This window comes from Wickerhamomyces ciferrii, contig 00083, assembly GCF_000313485.1.
Source record: "Wickerhamomyces ciferrii WGS project CAIF00000000 data, strain NRRL Y-1031 F-60-10, contig 00083, whole genome shotgun sequence".
In the NCBI taxonomy this organism is placed as follows: Eukaryota; Fungi; Ascomycota; class Saccharomycetes; order Phaffomycetales; family Wickerhamomycetaceae; genus Hansenula; species Hansenula ciferrii.
Genome location: NW_011887657.1, coordinates 78,338 through 98,954, shown reverse-complemented (window position 1 = coordinate 98,954; position 20,617 = coordinate 78,338). Strand labels below are relative to the sequence as shown.

The following is a 20,617-nucleotide window of genomic DNA, read 5'->3' as shown; positions in this document are numbered from 1 at the left end:
GGTCATGTAGACACCAAGAGCAGCTGATTTATTTGTTTGGACATCAATCTGGTAACCAGCACCAACTAAAACTAAACCAATAAAGAACCCAACAATGTTCATACTCCATAATCTTCTACCTTTTTTAGTGATTGTAGCTGGAATTGTACCAATCAATAAACTACCACCACCAACTAATGACATAAAAACAGAATTTTTTTCAGAGAAACCAATTTGACCCATCAAAGTACTCATATAGTACATGATAGCATTAACACCTGTCAATTGGCCTAAAGTCACCATAATTGAAGCATATAATAAAGCTCTTCTATTTCTTGGAATCGCAAAAAGCTCGAACCAAGTTTTCAAAGTAGATTGTTCTTTTGCTCTTTCTTTCTCCTGAATAACAGCTTGACGTACTTCTAAAAACTCTAATTGATTCTCTTTGATATTAACATCTCTCAATCTTTTCCAAACCGCGTAAGCTTCACCCAATCTACCTTTGTGTGCCAAATATCTTGGTGATTCAGGTAAGAAGAAAAGACCAATTAACAAAGCAGTAGAGAAAACTAATGAAGAACCAACCATATATCTCCAACCTCCTGTGACTTCATAGAACATGGCTGCAATTGCATAACCCAATACTTCACCAAGGGCAATGTTCAATTGATACATTGAGACAATATTACCTCTAACATTAGCAGGAACACATTCAGAAATATAAATACCAACACAACCACCTTCAATACCAACACCAATACCTAACATAAAACGACCAGCATACATCATTTGATAATTCATAGCACCAGCGCATAACGCAGCACCAATTGTATACCAGATACAAGAAACAATAATTGACATTCTTCTACCTAAATATTCATTTAATGGTGTGATAATCATACTACCAGCCATGGCACCTAAAGGCATTAAACTTGAAACTAATGATGATTGACGACTTGTCAAGTCCAAAGCTGGTATCATTCCTATTCTAGCACCGCTAATAATAGATTGATCAACACCTGATAACAAACCAGCTGCTGCTGCAAAAATACCTAGTAAGTACACCATATGGTTTTTATTTTTAAAATGCAATTCAAATTCTAATGAACACATTCTAGCGAACCATGATCTATCAGCTTTATAGTTAGCAGCCAAAACTTCAATCTCTTCAATTTCTTGATCAAAGTTGAAGTTGGGATCTAATTGTAACCTATTGATTTTTTCATGAGTTGTGTCAAATTGAACATCTTGTTGTGATTTACTTTGAGCATCTGAATTAGTCAGAGAGTATTGACCATCTTCTGTCTTTTCAGTTAATATACCGTTCGTCATATTGAATCAGCTTGAAATCTGTTTTCCTATATTAATTTAAGAGAGGATCAGAAAAATCATCACCACATATTAAATATGAAATCATCCTTCTCTTTTATAGTGAGGGCTAGATTCTAGCTTCCAAGATATTTTAGCTCAACAACTTCTCATTTAGATGTGTTGGTTTGGAAGGGAATTATAATTTTCCATGTATGTCTAATTTCCATGGAAAAATGTCCCTGGATGAATCACTTAATTTCTCCTTAAATCTCACAAGTTTTTTCCAGGGTCCTTGAACCTTTGTCCAAATTCTCCATGTTCATGGAGAAATGATGATCCCCAGGTCTTGGGTATGGGGTTATGGGGATTCTAATTGTCTCGGCTGGAATGATCATACGTGTATTAACTTCTAATGGGAAGTTCTATCCTTGTACACCGGTGAGTGTACGTTGGTACATCTTTAAGCTATAAGACTAAATTTCATGTGATTTAGTGGTTGATCTTTGTTCCCCAGATTCCATCTAGTATACTGTACATGGATGTTCAACTGTTCAACTGGAGACTCGAGAGTTATATTATTATACTGGTTTCGCGTGAGTTTTTCCTGGGGATTTTTTGTCTTGCTTGAGAGTCAAGAAGTTTCATAATATTTTGATGCCACGCATTTCTAAAGTACTACTACGTAACTAGGATAATTATACATGATTATTTTCATTAATTAAAATTACACTATATATTTTTACCTTCTGGTTCTCTTTTCTCTGTTATAAGGCCCGAAATCCCTGTAGTTACCACCTTTGTCATATCTTCTATTGTTTTGATTTGGTCCTGATGATGGAGCTGGCGGTGGTGGTGGTGGTGGAACACGAGAGTTAGTTGATGATTGATTTGAACGGAAACGATTGAACTTCGGGGTATAAGAGCTGGGGGTAGATGCTTGGCGATATCCTTGATTATATTCACGTCTTTGTGAAGGTTGACTTGCAGGACCAGAAGGTGGTTTAACACCCCATTTATCAGCTGGGCGACTAGTATTTCCTGTAATTGCTTCTTGAGGTGGCAATGGTCTTCTTTGTGGTCTTGAAGGTAACTCCATTTTGAAGTGAGCGGTAGTTACTTCTGTCTTATTGATATTCTTTTGAAAGTTGGTAACATGAATAGAAGATGGACCAGCTATTTTTTTAGCATAATCAACAATTAAAGCTTTAAACTCAGCACCAAAATCTTTAGAGTTTTTAGTCAGTGAATCAAGATCACGAACAACTTCACGATCATCTATAAATGATTTCAATCTTTTAAAGTCACCATCAATAATAGCAAATTTGATTGACTTCAATTTATTTTCAATTTCATCATTTGACAGAGTACCCACTGTCACATCCTTAAATCTTCTCTTCAATCTATTATCTGGGCGTTCAGCTGGTGATGAAGGAATAGATGGTTTGGAGTTTGGTATATAAGTATCGACTCTTTTTGTACCTGATCCACTTTCAGTTCCTTCAGGTTTCTTTTGATCTTCAGTTTTAGCTTTATCTTTATCTTCATCCTCTTTAACGTCCGGTTCTTTTGACTTGACTTTTTTATCTTCATGATTTTCAGTTTTTTCTTTCTTAACACTGACTTCTTCATCCTTTTTTTCTTTACCAGATTCAACAGGCTCGGATTTTGCAGGTACAGACTGTTTTCCATTATCAGTAGCTTTCAGTGGTTCAGATTTTTCCTTTTTGTTTTCTAATTCAATATCTTCATCGTCTTTCTTATCAAAATCATCCATTATTGAATCACCTTCTTCATCTCTTGAATCTTCAAATCTAGGACGCAGGCGAATATCTGAATTTGTATCAGCATCACTAGTACGACTATCAGAACGGCTTTCTGGACGACTTTCAAGTCTGCTTTCTGGTCTGCTTTCTGGACGACTAGCAGCACGTTTGGCCAACTCAGCTTCGCGTTCTTGTTTTTGCTTTTGGATCTCGGCTCTTTTAGCTTCTTGTTTTCTTTCTTCTTGTTGGTGTCTCAGTAATTCTTTTTTCTCAATAGCTTTAATCTTTTCAGCCTCTTCAAATTCATAAAATTCCCAAGCATGAATCCATTTTTTGGAACGTGATTTTATATGAGCTAAAATAGCGTCTGAGGCTAATTTTAAATCTTGTCTTTCTTCTTTATTAGAAACCTTTTCAATACTTTTAACGACACTTTCACCATGACCTTCAACAACTGGATAAACTGTAATCAAGTTCTTTAATAATGTGAAAACATTTCTGCGTGACATGTAGTTTTCACTTTCAATATTGAGCTTAATGCTAAACAGAACTTGTTGTTGCCAGTTGAATATAAGCTTCTTGGTATCGTTATCAGCATCTTCTTCATTTCTCAATTTTTCATAATGGCCCAAGACTTCAGCAAGGAAAAAACCTAAATTTTCCGATTCCAATGGTGTAATTGTGTAGATCAAAGTATCCAAGAAGTCAGAATCAAATAAAACTGAAACAAGTTTTTTACTAACATCTGTAGTGAACAATTTTGTTAAAAATTTACCTGTGAAAATAGCATCTGATTCTGAATGAAGAGCACGAGGTATTATACAAGTTTGGAAAAATTTTTGCATTTCCTCAACTGTCGGATCTTCTTTGACTTTGAACCAATCAGCTGCTAATGAATTGACATCTTCCAATACCTTTTCAGTGTGAGCCTTATGTTTTTCTTCATCAACTGGAATCTGAGACAAAATTTGTTCGAAAAACTCACGTTCTTTTCTCAGTTTAATTTCTTTATCTCTAACTTCAGCAGTGTATAACTCCTTTTTGGCATGAGCCAGTTTCTCTTTAACAGAATTAATGGAATCTGTAAATCTTTGGTTTTCATGGGCATATAAACTTTGATCATAATTTATATCATAGAGTGATAAAGTCCAGAATGCAGTGTATAATGATGGTGATAAGTGTGGTAGCTTCAAATCTGCAAGACCAGCAGCTTCGGGTTTCTTGATATCTAAATGAGATCTCCAAAGTTCGAAAACCCAAGGTATATCAATACCAAATTTCTTGATTAAGTCTTCAGCACTGGTAATATTTTCTTTAAATACTTCAGGTTTTGATCTTAGAAAGTATTTAATCAATTCAATATAGGTATGTAATACTGAGACAATTTCATCATTTTGATTTGACAAAACTTTAAAATGTGCATCTTCACCACTGTCTTCAATCAATTTCTTTTGAAAGTCAAAAAGCAAAATCAATGACTCCGATAAAAATCCAGATTTGATCAATGAGTTTAATAATCTTAACGCTGGAAGTGTACATTCATCTCTTGTGTCAAAAATGACCTTGTTGATACTTTTTTGTAAACTTTCCCCAGAATTTGAAAGCTGAATTTGAGTGGCTGATAAGTTGGAACGTTGTTGAATACCACCCATTTGATTAACAATTTCTCTCAAGATAGTAAGACCAATAGTATTATTGGCATGTAAACCTTTGATGATATAGGTCAAGATTGGCGTGAGGTCCATTGAGGCATAGGTTTTGGCAAGTTTTGCAATAAATGTGGATAAAGATTGAAGCCATTGTGCATCATTCAAACCATCTGATTGAACGAATTGTCTTCTTGTAGTCAATCTCATTAACAACACAAATGGTAAAACATCCCAAGCATAATCAGTAAAGAAACGAGCAGCATCAACAATTAAATCACTAAAGTTGTCATAACTTTCAACTTGTGTTACAATAACTAAGAATGAAGGTAATGGATTGGCAAAAGCAATTTTGGAGAATTTTCTCATCATTGATTTGACATTTTCAGTTGTGATTCTCTTTAGTGCATCCTTTGTTTGCTTTTCAGCTTTAGAATAGTTCAGTCTAACAACATCATTATTTTTAGAGATAACATTAACAAGCTCACCATATAGATTATACCTCCATTGGATTGGAAATTTGCTCATTAACTCAAATGCATCAGATGTTGTAACAGAATTTTCCACGACGACGGATGTGGCTGGAAATATGTATTTTCTGAAATATTCAAACCAATCATTTAATTTCTCTTCATAGTTTTCTTGATCTTTGGATTGCTCTAGGTCATAAACACCAAACCTTGAAAGTAAAGAGATGAACTCAGGATCTTCACCAATTTTGGCACCAGCAAGTGATAAAAATTCTGATGAGATTTTGAATAAATCTTCAAATGTGTTTGATATTGGAATCTTTTCTGACCATTCTCTATAAAAGAAAATGAATCTTTTGTTTGTATGATTTTGGTGTAATACTTTAAAAATCTCAACATCTTGGTATACAAATTCTTCAAATGACACATTTCCTGTTCTTCTAACAAATGCAGTACTCTTTTGTGATTTTAATTCCTTGAGCTCATCATTTGTTAAAACTGAAATTCTCTGTTTCAAAGGGGACACAATTTCTTTGAAAAGTCTTAACATTATTGGTACTATATCCTTTTCAGCGTGTACTAAGAAAGGATATTTTGTTAAAATATAAACACTAGGCCAATATAAACCAACAGATAAAAACGATTTCAACATCTGTAATTTTTGATTCAAAGTTTTAGCATCAGGGATATTTGCTTTTCTATTGTCCTTTCTAGCTGAGGCAGTAGACTTGGAAGCTGTCCCATTTTCATCTTCATCGTCAACTAATGGACCACTTAAGGCTAGTGCATTTGCAGAAGCTTTTAAAATCTCATCATCGATAGCTTTTGCAATTTCATCACCAAATTTTGACATTGTTTCCTCGTCTGGGCCAATATATTTGTAGACAGAACCAAACGATATGAATCCCTCTTTTATAAGAATACCAACAACAAATTTCATGGTCTCAGGTAAATCTTTTAGCTTTGTAACATAATCTTTGAATTTTAGCCCAATCAAGAATGCTGCTTCTTGGTTACCACCTTTATTCAAGCCTTCTAAAGTTGTACAGTCAGCTTCGTTGTTAACTGGCCACCATTGAGATGATTTCAATAACTCCAAGCAAAATCTATAATTTATAATGATATTATGAATAAAGAGATCCAATAATATATCAAGTACTTTAGTTGGATCTAGATTGTAATGACCGATGAATCTTTCAATAATATTATTTGCATATGTAACTTGAAAATTTGCATCCTCTGATTTTATCACTTCATAAAGAAATGCAATTAATTTTGAATAACCTTCGGAAGCTTCATGTAACAAATTGAATTTCTTTTGTTCGACGAAGTTGTTAATGATATAGTCTTTATTGTGTTTTGAATACTCATTGATCATGTTCAGTTTCTTTACCAAGTTATCATCACCTAAATATCTACCCATTTCTCTTGAAGGTAATTTATGGAATTTCTTGATCAAAGTTAACAAATTCTCATCGACTTTGAAAGTATTGAATATTGATATGAATTTGAAAAACAGAGTTTGTGCTTCTCTCAGTTCAGCAGTAGCATTTAGTATAGCTGACAGTTTATCTATTGGTAATCTTTCTTCATGATACTTCGCGCTGTAAATAACTTCATAAAATAATGCTTCAGCTCGATCAAAATCTGAGTAAATATCACCTGCTAGCTTACCAATGTTGGCGTCAATATCAGCAACATATTCATCTGTGAGAATTTGCCATTGGAACTGTGGTTTAGACAATGAGTTCAACAAATCAAGTCTCTTGTCATAAAGCACCTCTTCCTGAACAACGTTGGTTTGAGCATCTACCATCGCAACGTCACCATCTGCCGCCGCTGTATTTGCTGTAGACATTTTCTAAGTGGTTTCTTTTCAGCAACAAACAAGAATTTATGCTGGCTTTTGAACTTGATTGGAACAGATTTTATGGAGATTTGTTTATACAAAACTCGACTTTTAATGATATTTCGCTGTGTTTTTGTTGAAGAAAATTTTGGAAACGGCCACTCCATCATACAATTTTTTCGATCTTCTTTGAGATTTTATGCTTTATTGCAATATTTATGTAGAGGAAAACGAATAGCAAAAAACGTTAAATTTTAATAAAAATGGTAAGTACCTAAGAAAAGTCTGATTATTTGAGGAGTGTTTATTAACGATTTTATTTTTCAGGCTGATAAAATTAGAGAACAACAAGTTTATGACCAATTGAAAAGTCGTCACATTGGGTTAGGTGATGCTGATACAACTAAACACGAATGGATGACAAATGTACATAGAGATACATATGCTTCAACCATTGGACATCCAGCTTTGCTTGAATATTTATCATTGGCACAAGATAAACCAAAAATACAATTGAAAGAAGAACTTTTAATGAAGATGGTTAGACCATGTGGACCAATCCCAAAATCAGAACAATAGTGAATATTATTTCGACTACAAAAGTACAATATAATTATTAAATTTGTTAAAAAAAATTAATTTGTTGAATCATATACATGTGTTTTAGAATATAAGGATAAGGATTGTCACCAGGGGTTATCTTTTGCTCTTTTTTTTGTGTGTTTTTTTAATTTTGGTCTTGCTTTCAAGTTTTCACTAGATACAAGCTATATCAATTAATTAATAACTTAGTTATTAACCAAAGGAGCATTTTCTGCGTCTGTTGAGTTATCGGTACGATCACCTTCTTTCAATTCAGCACTCAATACTGCAACTGAGAATAAGAATAACAAACCAGCAATAATGAATGCAAAGATCCATTGAAGAGCAAAAACTTTAGTAAACAATTGACCCAAACCTAAAGCCAATTGTAAAGCTGCAGAACTCAAACCAATAGCCCAATCACGATAAATGATCAATGCAAAACTAGGAACCAATAAGAAATCCCAAATAAAGACATTTGCAACAATACGAGCAGCAAGACTATTTGATCCAACAACAACAGCACCATTCCAGAAAATTATATATAATAACCAACTAAAAGGTAAAGCAGCTGTTGAAAAATGAATTAAAGTATAGTTTCTTAAATTCTTGATTGAATAAGTTTTATGAGCAACGTATAAAGTTAAAATATTGAAGAAATTTAAAATTGCAAATAATTCTGACCAAATATAATGACCATTAACAAACAACAATGTCCAAACAAATTGTAGAATGTTGAAAACAGTGAAATGCCATCCGACACTATCAGCAACTTGTAAACGAGTTGGTTGACCCCCTTGTAAAATATTACCTAATGTTTCACTACCAGTTCTTTCAGTTGGTTGATCTTCTGGGAAGAAATATTGAGCAACAAAACTAATTTGTAAGATATGTAAGAAAGCCCAATATATAAAGACAACTAAAATGTTACCAGTAAATGGAGTAAATTATCCAACTCTAAAAAATGGATCATCTTCAGGGTTTTTCTCAACAGGTGATCTACCCAAGGCATATTTAAAATTCCCATAAATTGCTAAAACCAATGCAATTGTGGTGGTGACCTTGTGTGTAAGTAATGAACCTGAACTCATTGTTTATATATATTCAATTCTGTTTAACAATAAGTATATTGTTATTCCATTAAACCTCTATTGTTGTAAAGTTTTTAAAAATTGATGCAACCTCGTGCTGTTTTATACTAAAATTAAATTTTCCTTATGTGTCATGTCATATTATATGGAGATTGCTACTCAGAGCCAAATCGAGACAAATGCAGTGATTTAGACAAAAAATTACGCGAGAGGCATTGGATCTTATTAACAAACAAACTTAATAAGTAGATCAAACATATCGTGTGATTGTTATTGTGCTCAAATTGAGTTGATTAGTTCAATTCATCTTGCAACCTTTAAGAGTTCAAACGTTCAAACTTAAAGCATGCAATTTTTTGGTTTCTAGGTTCATCTGAGCGAATCATGTATGTGCAAAATTTAACGTTACGAGGGATTTCTCCACGTTGGAAACACGATCCTTAATTTTCCTAAACTATAATGAAAACAGTAAAGTATTACAATAGGAATAATCACATTCTATAGATGCATCATATATTACAATATTCATTCCATTTTTAACAGTATTATGGATGGTGAGTTTGACAAGCTCCTTTAATTTTTTGATTTATAAACTCTTGGTCCATTATTATGATTAACTTGAGTAGGAATCTCACTTTCATTTGATATTTCAGTTCTTAATTTACGACCATCAGCTAAAGCACCATTTAATTGAATATGAGCAGTTTCTAAAATAGATTCTGAACTAAATGCAACTTCTGCCATTGAAGAACCAGATTCTAAATCATTAATTCTAATTAACTTAGTTTTACCTATTGATTCTAAAACTGTTCTCAGATCATTTATACTTGTACCATATTCCAAGTTTTTAATCTTTAAGAATTTTGGATTTGATGCATTTTTAATTTTTAAAATAGTTGGATTCCGTATTTGATTTGATGATTTTTTATTCTTTTTGGGTAGTTCTTTAGTGATTTTATTTTGCTTTTTCAATCTTGATGATTGTAACGCTTGTGTTTGTTTTGAAATAGATGCTGCAGTAAATTTAACTTTAGATGATGGACCTTTTGGTCTATTTTGTTTGGAATCAACAATTCGTATTCTTTGGGCTAATGGATTATCAAGTATACTTGAGTTATTATTCTTTGATTGACCATTATGAACTTTCTGTAACGCATCAATACGAGCTAATAATGGATTTATTGGTTCTTTTTTATTAGTTTTCTTATTATTACCTTTAATTGATCCACCATTTGATTTATTTACTTTGGTTTTCTTTGGAGCAGCAACAGCACCTAATCTTTGAGCTAATTCATTACCACCATTCACAGAGTTCTTCTTGTTTGACTTTTTGACAGCCATATCTTTAAATAATCTTCAATTTTGACACCAAAACCCATCAAAATTTAATCAAAGATTCAAATCAATTTTACGTACGTACTCAAAAAGTCAAATTTCGAATCTTTTTCAGAATCAAAAATTCGCGGATTCCTAATCGGGAAGTATGCAAAATGGCGAGAAAGTCGCAAAGAAAATACCTGCAAAAAACCTCCATTTTGGTGCATTGACTTCCAGATGCGGTAATCCCATACAAACATTTCACCACCAGATCAAAACATTTCAAGTAGCTTGATGAACAGAACTAGGGAACAAACAGTAACAAAATATGTTACCAAAGAGTGATCATACGCAACGTGAAAATAGAATAGTCCTAGTTATCACGGATTACCACGCTACCCAATAAACCTTAAGTTTTACCTGACTTTACTTTGTAATTCGAATTCAAAGTCGTTTTTTGCGACACGTCTTTTATTTTTATTAAATTCTGCAGCGATTTTTTACCAAAAATTTCCCTTTTAAATAAATTTTCGCCATTTAACATTCTGAAAACAAAACAAAAAAACGACAACACATTGAGAATTATACAAGACATAAACATTTCCAAATTACCAATTAAATTCCCGATCAATATTAAATTCCTAATAAGAAATCAACTTTGAATTTACAAAGATCATAGTTATTAATTTCAAATAGTTTGGTACATCCTTTACAAATCCTCAAAGTTTAATCATCAAGATATAAATTCATTAGAAAATCAAAACAAATAATATTCCGTCTTTCGTTGATTATACTATAACTTGAATAAAAAATATAAACAAATTTTATATTCAAGATACAAAAATTATAGACACTAATCTGTACTATAAATCATCAATTTTAAAAACTCCAAAAAAACATTCAAACAATTGTATTATAAAATTGTTCATATAATTCAAGAATTATAATTTTGCATATCTAATTTTAATACCCATAACTTATTCATAATTCATAATGCCTTTATGTGGAAGTTCAAAAAAGCCAATTCAACGTAAAATTGTTATTTTAGGTGATGGTGCTGCAGGTAAGACTTCATTATTAAATGTTTTCACAAGAGGTTATTTCCCACAAGTTTATGAACCAACAGTTTTTGAAAATTATGTTCATGATATATTTGTTGATGGTAAACCAATTAAATTATCATTATGGGATACTGCTGGTCAAGAAGAATTTGATCGTTTAAGATCTTTAAGTTATTCAGATACACATACCATAATGTTATGTTTTTCAATTGATTCAAAAGATTCTTTAGAAAATGTACAGAATAAATGGGTTGGAGAAATTACTGATCATTGTGAAGGTGTTAAATTAGTTTTAGTTGCATTAAAATGTGATTTAAGAAATGATGATGGTGATGATGATGAAGGTGAAGTTTCAAGAAGATCAAATTTAATAACTTATGAAGAAGGTTTAGAAATGGCAAAAAAAATTGGTGCATTAAGGTATTTAGAATGTAGTGCTAAAAAAAATAGAGGTGTTAATGAAGCATTTACTGAAGCTGCTAGATGTGCTTTAACTGCTAAACCAAAAGGTGCAAATGATGATGAAGATCAAGAAGGTGGATCTTGTACAATTATGTGAATTTTGTTCAATATGTTTTCGTTGTTGTCTTTGTTGTCTCTGTGTGTTTTTATTGTGCTTGTGTGTGTTTTTTCTTTTAGATAATAAGTTGTATTGATTTATATCAAGTGGTTTTTTATTTCTATTCATTTTTTTGAAGATTTTTTGTTAAATTTATATATATACAGACTCTTTTTTACAATTTACATGAAAATAACTATAATCTTAAAGATAATATGAACGTATATACTTGACAATTGAATATGTATGTTCTATGATACTTTATTCCTTTTAAATATTGACTTTTAATCCAAGAACTTATAATATATACGATTTCGTTTGATCTAAAATTGATTGTATTCTCATCATATCAACTACATCAATTGGTGTTAGTTAAATCAGCATTAAAACGTGAATATATTACTAAATATATATATATTGGTAAACGAAATATAATATGCATAAAGATTAAATCAATATTACTTTTACTTTCACTATCAAAAAACAATTATTTTTTGCTTGGCCCCTAATATCTTCTTTTTTATCAAAATGATTGTCATACTCTTATTCATCTTCCTTTTCAAAAAATCAATCTTCAAACATAGATTCAAGATAAGCACTTGGAATTGTTCTTTGTGCTCTATTAGCACCTCTATGAGGACTTCTATTTGGAGTAGAACTACTAGTTTCACTTGGATCATAACTATTTTGCCTTGTATGTCTTAAATCTGGTAATGAACCAATAATTGAACTATTTTCTCTTGTATGACTATAACTAATTGAAGGAGCTGGACCACCTTGATTTGCTCCTAAAAATCTTGAATTTTTATTATAATTCATAACTTCAGCAGTTGGAGAAATAAACATTGATTTTCTTTTATTTTGTTCAGTATCTAAAGTTGAAAATAAATTTTGTTCATTTGTCATACTTGTATCTGGAATATTATCAACTGAACCAATTTTAGTTTGATCATATAACAGTGGTATTTTAACAGCAGATTGATTTTGTTGAGTATTATAAAAACCTCCATTATTATTATTATTTGAATATTTTTCTGAACCTGAACCACCAAAACTTGAAGAAGATTCATTATCAATAAACAGTGTCTTTTTAGCATATTTCTTGGCCATTAATTTTTTAATAAATATTAAAGTCATAAAACTTAAGAATATAAATCCAGCAATTGCACCAACCGCTATGAAAACAGTACCTGATGGAACAGATGATTTCCATATATTTGGATTATCATCAGCTGAAGGTGGTGTTATAGTTGGAGTTGAGATTTGTGAAGATGAACTTGTTGATAATGTTGGTAATCCAGTACTTTTTGAACTAGATTTGGAACTACTACCAGCTTTAGTAGTAACGGAGGGTAGATCACTACTTGTCATTATAACTTTTTGATAATATTGATGATGAGAATTAAGCGAGCGGTAACTTGAAACAATATGAAATTTAAACCAAATTTGACGAATAAATAACTGGGATCTATGATATAACTGATCCTTGAACTTTCCTGAAGTGATTCAACCAAATAATCCTATGTTTTTGAGAAAAAAATGAATCTGTTTCTTTGTAAAATGAGTTAATTTATGTTTGTTTCAAGATCCTAAAAATTCCATTTAAATTTCTGATCAGCCTTCTCAGTTTTTTTTTTGTTTTTATTTTTTTAAATTTCTGTTCCAAAAATTGAACATTTTTGTTTATTTCGCGAATGATTTGTTGTTTACTTTTCGTGGTGCGAACCGGGATTTCAATAGTATAGCCTTTAATAAGCCTTGAAAAGAATTTAGAATTAAGTCTTCACTACAAATGAAATCAATAGAATTAAATGTTCATTAGCAGATGCTATTTGGGTATTCTGATGTATATCACTGACATATGGGAATCTTAAAGGACCTCCAGGGCCCAATAAATAGGCATCCAAACTAGTAGATTTTGATATCAGATATTATATTGATAATTCTGCATGTAATCAATCTAGCATAATTTAAACCTGTATGTTATATAACATAAAGTTCACACGTTCAATACATCTAATTGATAATCTTATGATAAGTGTCTTCTTTAGTATAAATCAAATCTAAACCACAAACTTCTTTTCTAACATCTTTGAATAATTTATGAACAGATTCCCATTTTTCACCAGCACTACAATCAGGAGTTTTATGTTTTGGTTTAACAATTCCATCTTTTTGAAAATCTGGATGTTTTTCACAACGAGTTCTAAAACCCATATATTCTGCATCAAGACGTTGTTCAAACCATGGTTTTGGAATAGGAGCATCACTAAAATGTAAATATTTAATCTTATTGAAAAAATCTTCACCAGGTCTATCTAAATGTTTTGTATCATAATAAGCTGGTTCTCTATTTGAAGTTTGTAATAATTTATGTGCAAATATTTGTTCAAATGAATCAGCTAAATAAGAATGATGATCAACTTGTGAATTAATTTCTGGTGTTATAGTACCATAAATTTGATGAGGTAAAATCATAAATTCAGGAATTTCATCAATAACAGATTGGAAATTTGAATGATAATAATTAAATGAATTTTTTGATTGTTTTTGAAGAATTTTTGGTAATGAAAATAAATGATTTTGAACTAATTCCATATCATATTCATTTTTACGTTTATTTTCAATTGCATTTAATACTTTTGTAAATAAATCTTTGGAAGGTTGAATAACCATAACTATATTTGTTAATTCAAATTCATCAATTGTAATATAATTTGGTAATGCATTATATAATTGATTTTGGAAATTTTTAGAATTAACAACTTGTTTTAATGAATCCTGTGATGTGGGGATTTTATGATTTGAATCTTTATAAATATTAACATGTTCATCTAATAATTTTTGAATTTTATAATCTCTTTGAGGTTTAGTTAATGGTCTCCAATTCTTATAATTTTCCAACTTATATTTATTCTTCTTATTATCATCACGAGCCATTTTTTCATATTTAATTTTTGTCATCCAATAAGCAGTTGGTACAGCTAATTTACATGGTGGTATGAAAAATAATTCATCCATATTACCTCTAAGAATAATAGCATCAGCATCTAAATAAATAATACGATCATATTGAGTTTCATTGAAAACCATTAATTTTGTAAAACTTGATTTCCAAATATCAACAGAATCACCACCAATTTGTGTAACAGTTGTTGGTTTTAAAGTAACATTATAATTTTGGGAAAATTCAGTTAAAGTTTTATATTCATTAGGATATGCAGTTTCATTCAAGATAAATTCTCTTTTAACCAAAAGTACTAATTCAGCTTTTGTTTGAAATTTTCTTAATTCAGCAAAAATCATCATTGAATTACATAAATGTGATGAAGAAGTTGCATAAAGAACATAAGCTAATTTAGACCAATCCACTTGATTTAAATCAGTATTATTATAAATAGAATCAATAACTTCTGGATAAAGATATTTTATATGATCACGATCATAATCTAAATATTCTAAATTTGATTCTGAATATTTAATAGTGGAAATTTCAGTTTTATTAATTTGTTTTATATGATCAAGAACATTATTATGTGGGTTAAGTTGAGTATTGAAAACATTATTAAGTATTGAATAATCACCATAATTTATTCCATTTGATGATGATGATGAAGTAAATAAATATATAAAAGTTATTGAAATGAATAAAGCTAATATAAGTTTATTTAATCTTCTTGGATGTGATAGTTTTTTAAAACTAGATTCACTCATACTTCTTATCCTCTGTAGTTTAGAATCCATTTGGAAGAACATGTAATGTATGAGTTGATGTTAAATATGCAGAACTTGATGTTGTTGAATATATGAATGAATGAATATGAGAATATTTGACCAGGTATATGTATAGAATATGAATCTATTTTCAAAATGTGGACATTGATGAATTAGCTTTATTTGTTTATAGTCTAAAGACAAAAAAATTAAATTTCTAAAAGTAAATCACGTTAAAATGCATTTTGAAATATTTGTCATGAATGAAAATTATACTTCAAATACCTTATTTTGTAATTACCTAAATTTCTAAAGATGGTTAATTAAAAATTGAATATCACTGTGATCAGGCTGTGGTTATGCAAAATTTTGGCAGTACACTCGAGATTCAGGTACCATGATCTACATAGTTGCTAAAAACCATAAACATCTATACATATAACAATTGTTACAAGAGTTAACAAGCTAGTAATACTTAATAGAGAATACCTTGTAGTGTATACCATTTCCAGGGTTTTGGTTTATGGTTAAAATTAATGCACTTTTTCAAATTTAGCTTTAAATAGAAATAGAAATGCGGACTAATAATTTTTTTGGCGTAAATTAATTTTTTTCAAAGGGAAACGGACATTCAAAAATTTGAATGCCATCTGGGGACCAGGCGCCAGAGAACCTATTTAACTAGAAGACAATTAACTAGAAGGACAATAGGAGCTGAAGGGGTTCGTAGTGGACAATGGAACTATATCTATTTAGTTGTGTATTTGTGTATTTGTATTTGTTGTTTATTAGATTGTGAAAATAGTGGTGAAGAATCGTTATAATCATCGTTAACTTTAAAGTTTAAAGTGACACGTTTTCTAAATTAATCAAGTCTGGATTCTGGACAGTAGGAGAATAAACCATTAACTACTAACTACCACAAGTACATACTACAGATCATCACTTGATAGACAACTGTTTAAACACTTTCTATAGACATAACTCAGACATATCCTCAAAAAGGTATTATCTTTCATTCACGTGGACCGCGTACCACTTTTATTTGGTTTACTAGTTAACAAATTCTCATTCAACATTTTAAGCCCTCATTTTAAACTTTTTGATGTTCGATGGAATTCTGAAAAAAGCAATGGTTATGGGGCCACTGGTAATCACTTGTATAAAAGATTACATAATTTCTTTGGTAATCGAATATTAAATTCAAATTCGCGACGTAGTGGTATATAATTTTGACCCAAGCTTAGTTTTATTATGAGAACTATAGAACTACTACATCACCACCACATCAAAGATCAAAATTATGACTGTTTATGTTCCTCCTTTAAATTTTTCACTTGTGGAAGATGGTATATATAGATCAGGACATCCAGTACCCATAAATTTCCCATTTTTACAAACTTTAAATTTGAAAACTGTTATTTATTTAGGTGATAAAACTGATAATTTTGAATATTATAAATTTTTAAAATCAATGAATATAAATTTTGTTTATATTCATATGGAATCATCAAGTGAACCTTTTATAATGAATGATCCTGATGCTATTATCCAGGCATTAAAATTGATTATAAATATTGAAAATTATCCAATTTTAATTCATTCAAATAAAGGTAAACATAGAATTGGTGTATTAGTGGGTATAATGAGAAAATTATTACAAGGTTGGTCAATGACTGGTATTTTCAATGAATATGATAAATTTGCAGGTGGGAAAGGTGATTCTGATATTGAATTTATTGAAGTTTTCCAAACTGAATTAGAAGGTAGTTTACAAAAATTACCAAGTTTTGTTAGATTAGATCATTAAAATTCATTAAAGTATTATGTTATATATATTGGGCATTAGGAGTTTATTGGGAAGTTGATTTGTGTTTATGATTTAATAATTTTTTTTTAAAATTATTTAAAAATTCTAATTCTTCATTAGTTAATGATAATTCATTTGGTAAATTAATTTCATTTGTAGTTATTTCAATTTTATCTTCGTTATTTCTTAAAATTCCATCAATATTATTCCCGGCCGGTATTAATGTTTGACCAGATTTTTCAGGTGTTATAGAAGGTTGAACACTAGTACTATTTTCAACTTGTTTTTCTTCATCTTTTGGTTTAGGTTTAATATATGAAGTCCACCAAAATAATGGATATTTTCTAAATATATTATTTGTAATACAAGCCACACAAACCATTAATACAGAACTTATTAAATGAGCAGGTAAATACCACCAACCCATACTTTTAATCCCTTCATCAACTAATGGCATTAATGCACTTGCACCACTTGGTGGATGAACACAATTAAATAAACTCATAACAACACTTGCAATACCAACACTTAAAGCACCACCAATATAAAAATGATCTTGACCCCCAGAGCTTAAATTGAAAAGTTTTGATAATATAACACCAACTAATCCACTTAAAAAATGACCCATTATAATATTTCTTGGTTGTGATAATGGTGCACCATTTGCATTAAATAATAAAATTGCTGAAGCTCCATATGATGCTATGATTATAGGTGAATTATGTTGTTTGAAAACACTGGAATGTTTAAAGACACCTTCTATTAATAAAATTGATATAAAAGATCCAATTAAAACATCTAGGTATAATATCCATGATGAATTTAATGAATTAAGTCCCTTATGTTTCCCAAATAATCTTTGTAATGGTTTAGGAAAATGAGGTATTATTGATCTTGGATAATAAGGATTAAGATATTGATCTATACTTAATGGGAATGGCATTTTGTAATGTAGTTATATATGATCAACAAAAAATCATAGTAGACTTCAATGTGATAAGTATGTTCAATTCCTCTTCTTTTAAATATTTATGTCAACCGACTTTTATGTACCGATAATTTGAGAAATCTGAGTCCGCGGGAATTCAAATTATATGGGAGATCGGAGTCAAATATGGTCATGTGATATTGGAGGAAACAGAGTCAGCTTTGGGAATCTATATATAAAAGTTCATTTTACTACTATGAAAAAGTTGGGCTCTAATCAAATGGGCTCTAATCAAATACTTGAAGGGAAAGTACTATGGCTAGTCATATTGTATAAACTATGATTTCTAATCCAGTTATTCCCTCATGTGCTACCGATCTGCTAGAAATGACCTCTTCAAAGGGGGATTTATAACCTCAGAGGGCATCGAAGTGGAAGATAATTTATATATAGTATTTGGATGTGAATATGCTACAAAACTGTCTTCAACAAATTATAAACTATGAAACTATGCCTATATTTAATTTATGATACAAGTAGAATATTATACAAATTCAAAAAAATGCTATATATAAACTTTTTTTTTTCTGTTCTTGAAGACGTAATCAATTGGAAACATCAGCACTATCTTCTTCATCTTTACTAATTGCCTTTTCCTTTTCTAAAGCTTCTCTATTCAATAAAGATAATTGACTTAATGCATAACTACGACCTCTCCAAGCTGGTACTTCAAATAATTGATCTGTAACTTCTAATGGAACACCTTTAGTCTCTGGGAAGAAACAATAAATTATAATTGGTGCCACGGTCATACATCCTGCAAATAAGAAATAAACTCCATAATCCATAGCTTCAAACATATTACCTGTAAATCTTGCAAAAATAAATGCCCATAACCAATTACTTGCTGCGTTTATACCACTAACTAATGATCTAACATCTTGATCAAATAATTCTGAACAATAAACCCAACATGTACCATTAAATGTAGCACCATATGCAAATGTCCAAATATAAAACATTGCTAATGCAGCTTTACCAGCTGAATCTAATTGAGTTTGACCAGAACTTAATTTTGAAGCAGGATCTGTAATTTTAATAAATGCACCTAAATAATACATTGTTATAGCACATGGAATACAACCATAGAAAAACGCTGCACGACGTCCCCAATTATCAACAATTATAGCTAACCAAAATATAGATGCAAGTAATTTAATAACACCAAATAATCCAGTTGATAATAATTTAGCATCTGAACCTGAAAGTCCAATACTTTTGAAAACTGTAACTGAATAATAAGTAACTGCATTAATACCTGCAGAATTTTGTAAAATGAATGTTGAAGTTGATAAAAATAATCTTTTTAAATATTTTGGTGAAGTTACAACTGATTTAATTTGTTGGAAAATTCCTTCACCATATTTTAATTTTTTAAAATCTCTTTTTTCTTCCATAATACTTAATTCATATTGAACAAATTCATGATCAATTGATAAATTTGTAATATAAGCTAATTTCTCTTCAGCTTTTGATCTTTTATATTTACTAATTAACCATCTTGGACTTTCTGGTAAAAAGAAAATTCCAATCCAAAAAATTGCACTTGGAATAATTTGAACAGCAAATGGAACCATCCATTGACGTTTTGGATCTTTAATATGTTGACTAACACCAAGATTAATCCAATAACCAATTAATCCACCAATTTGCCATTGAAATTCCCAAATCCCTGTTAAAATACCACGAATAGCTGGAGGACTAATTTCTGAAACATACATTGGTGTAATACCTGAACAAAATCCAACACCAAGACCTGTTATAACTCTACCAGCATAAATTGCATGTAATCCAGTACTTTCATTTGAAGCTAAAGAAATTGCACCACCAAAAGTTAATAAAAACCCTGAAATAAATAATGCAATTTTTCTACCTAATTTTTCACCAGTTGGATATGCCATAAATGCACCAAAAAATGCACCAACATGGAAAACACTAATAACATTTGATACAACATAAGTAGCATAAGAACTTGACATGTCATTAATACCAAATTCATCGCGGAAAGAGTCTAGAGAACATGTACCACCAATGAACCCAGTATCATAACCTGCGATTTGTGAACCAAATGATGCTAAAAATGCAAATAAATATGTTCTAAAATTATAAATTTCATTAGGAATTGGTATTTTGGATTCAACTTCTGCTTTTTGAAATAATTTTAATTTTTTGAAAACTTTTGACATTCTGAAGCTGTTCTTTATATCTTCATTTATATTATAATATGATAAGTTTTGTATTTGATTTTTGAAAGATCTGAAGTTCTTCCCCTTATACACTTAAAGGGTGTATTTTGTTGAAAATTTTTAAAAGAAAAGGTCTCTTGTAGCTATTCTAAAGTTGTAAAGTTGATGGAAATGACTGTGAACTATGAGGAATGTCTATAGGAAGTTATAGGTAGTAATGAGTATTATTTGGGTATCTCTTATTGTTGTTGAACTATATCCTCAAACTTCAAGTTGTTGTGCTTTGTAAAA

At 30.4% G+C, this 20,617-nt stretch overlaps 9 protein-coding genes across 9 annotated transcripts; 2 read left to right on the top strand and 7 right to left on the bottom strand.

Annotated features, from left to right (window-relative positions):
• Positions 1–2,029: 2,029 nt before the first annotated feature.
• On the bottom strand, positions 2,030–7,027 carry THO2 (Tho2p; the record flags this gene model as incomplete). The annotated part of the gene is made up of 1 exon (XM_011276310.1): positions 2,030–7,027. The coding sequence occupies one exon, from the start codon at positions 7,025–7,027 to the stop codon at positions 2,030–2,032; it is 4,998 nt and encodes a 1,665-aa protein (XP_011274612.1).
• A 779-nt stretch (positions 7,028–7,806) lies between these two features.
• BN7_3121 (DUF1774 domain-containing protein) lies at positions 7,807–8,691 on the bottom strand (the record flags this gene model as incomplete). The annotated part of the gene is made up of 2 exons (XM_011276309.1): positions 7,807–8,519; positions 8,604–8,691. The coding sequence occupies 2 exons, from the start codon at positions 8,689–8,691 to the stop codon at positions 7,807–7,809; spliced, it is 801 nt and encodes a 266-aa protein (XP_011274611.1).
• Positions 8,692–9,264: 573 nt separating this feature from the next.
• Positions 9,265–10,032, bottom strand: BN7_3120 (uncharacterized protein; the record flags this gene model as incomplete). Its single annotated transcript, XM_011276308.1, has 1 exon — positions 9,265–10,032. The coding sequence occupies one exon, from the start codon at positions 10,030–10,032 to the stop codon at positions 9,265–9,267; it is 768 nt and encodes a 255-aa protein (XP_011274610.1).
• Positions 10,033–11,001: 969 nt separating this feature from the next.
• On the top strand, positions 11,002–11,628 carry RHO3 (Rho family GTPase RHO3; the record flags this gene model as incomplete). The annotated part of the gene is made up of 1 exon (XM_011276307.1): positions 11,002–11,628. The coding sequence occupies one exon, from the start codon at positions 11,002–11,004 to the stop codon at positions 11,626–11,628; it is 627 nt and encodes a 208-aa protein (XP_011274609.1).
• A 567-nt stretch (positions 11,629–12,195) lies between these two features.
• Positions 12,196–12,999, bottom strand: PRM5 (pheromone-regulated protein PRM5; the record flags this gene model as incomplete). Its single annotated transcript, XM_011276306.1, has 1 exon — positions 12,196–12,999. The coding sequence occupies one exon, from the start codon at positions 12,997–12,999 to the stop codon at positions 12,196–12,198; it is 804 nt and encodes a 267-aa protein (XP_011274608.1).
• Positions 13,000–13,644: 645 nt separating this feature from the next.
• Positions 13,645–15,342, bottom strand: BN7_3117 (Glucose N-acetyltransferase 1-A; the record flags this gene model as incomplete). The annotated part of the gene is made up of 1 exon (XM_011276305.1): positions 13,645–15,342. One exon carries the CDS (start codon positions 15,340–15,342, stop codon positions 13,645–13,647), a length of 1,698 nt encoding a protein of 565 aa, XP_011274607.1.
• A 1,303-nt stretch (positions 15,343–16,645) lies between these two features.
• Positions 16,646–17,152, top strand: OCA2 (Oca2p; the record flags this gene model as incomplete). Its single annotated transcript, XM_011276304.1, has 1 exon — positions 16,646–17,152. One exon carries the CDS (start codon positions 16,646–16,648, stop codon positions 17,150–17,152), a length of 507 nt encoding a protein of 168 aa, XP_011274606.1.
• Positions 17,153–17,195: 43 nt separating this feature from the next.
• On the bottom strand, positions 17,196–18,095 carry BN7_3115 (HPP family protein; the record flags this gene model as incomplete). The annotated part of the gene is made up of 1 exon (XM_011276303.1): positions 17,196–18,095. One exon carries the CDS (start codon positions 18,093–18,095, stop codon positions 17,196–17,198), a length of 900 nt encoding a protein of 299 aa, XP_011274605.1.
• Positions 18,096–18,685: 590 nt separating this feature from the next.
• Positions 18,686–20,326, bottom strand: BN7_3114 (sugar porter family MFS transporter; the record flags this gene model as incomplete). The annotated part of the gene is made up of 1 exon (XM_011276302.1): positions 18,686–20,326. The coding sequence occupies one exon, from the start codon at positions 20,324–20,326 to the stop codon at positions 18,686–18,688; it is 1,641 nt and encodes a 546-aa protein (XP_011274604.1).
• Between the last annotated feature and the right edge of the window lie 291 nt (positions 20,327–20,617).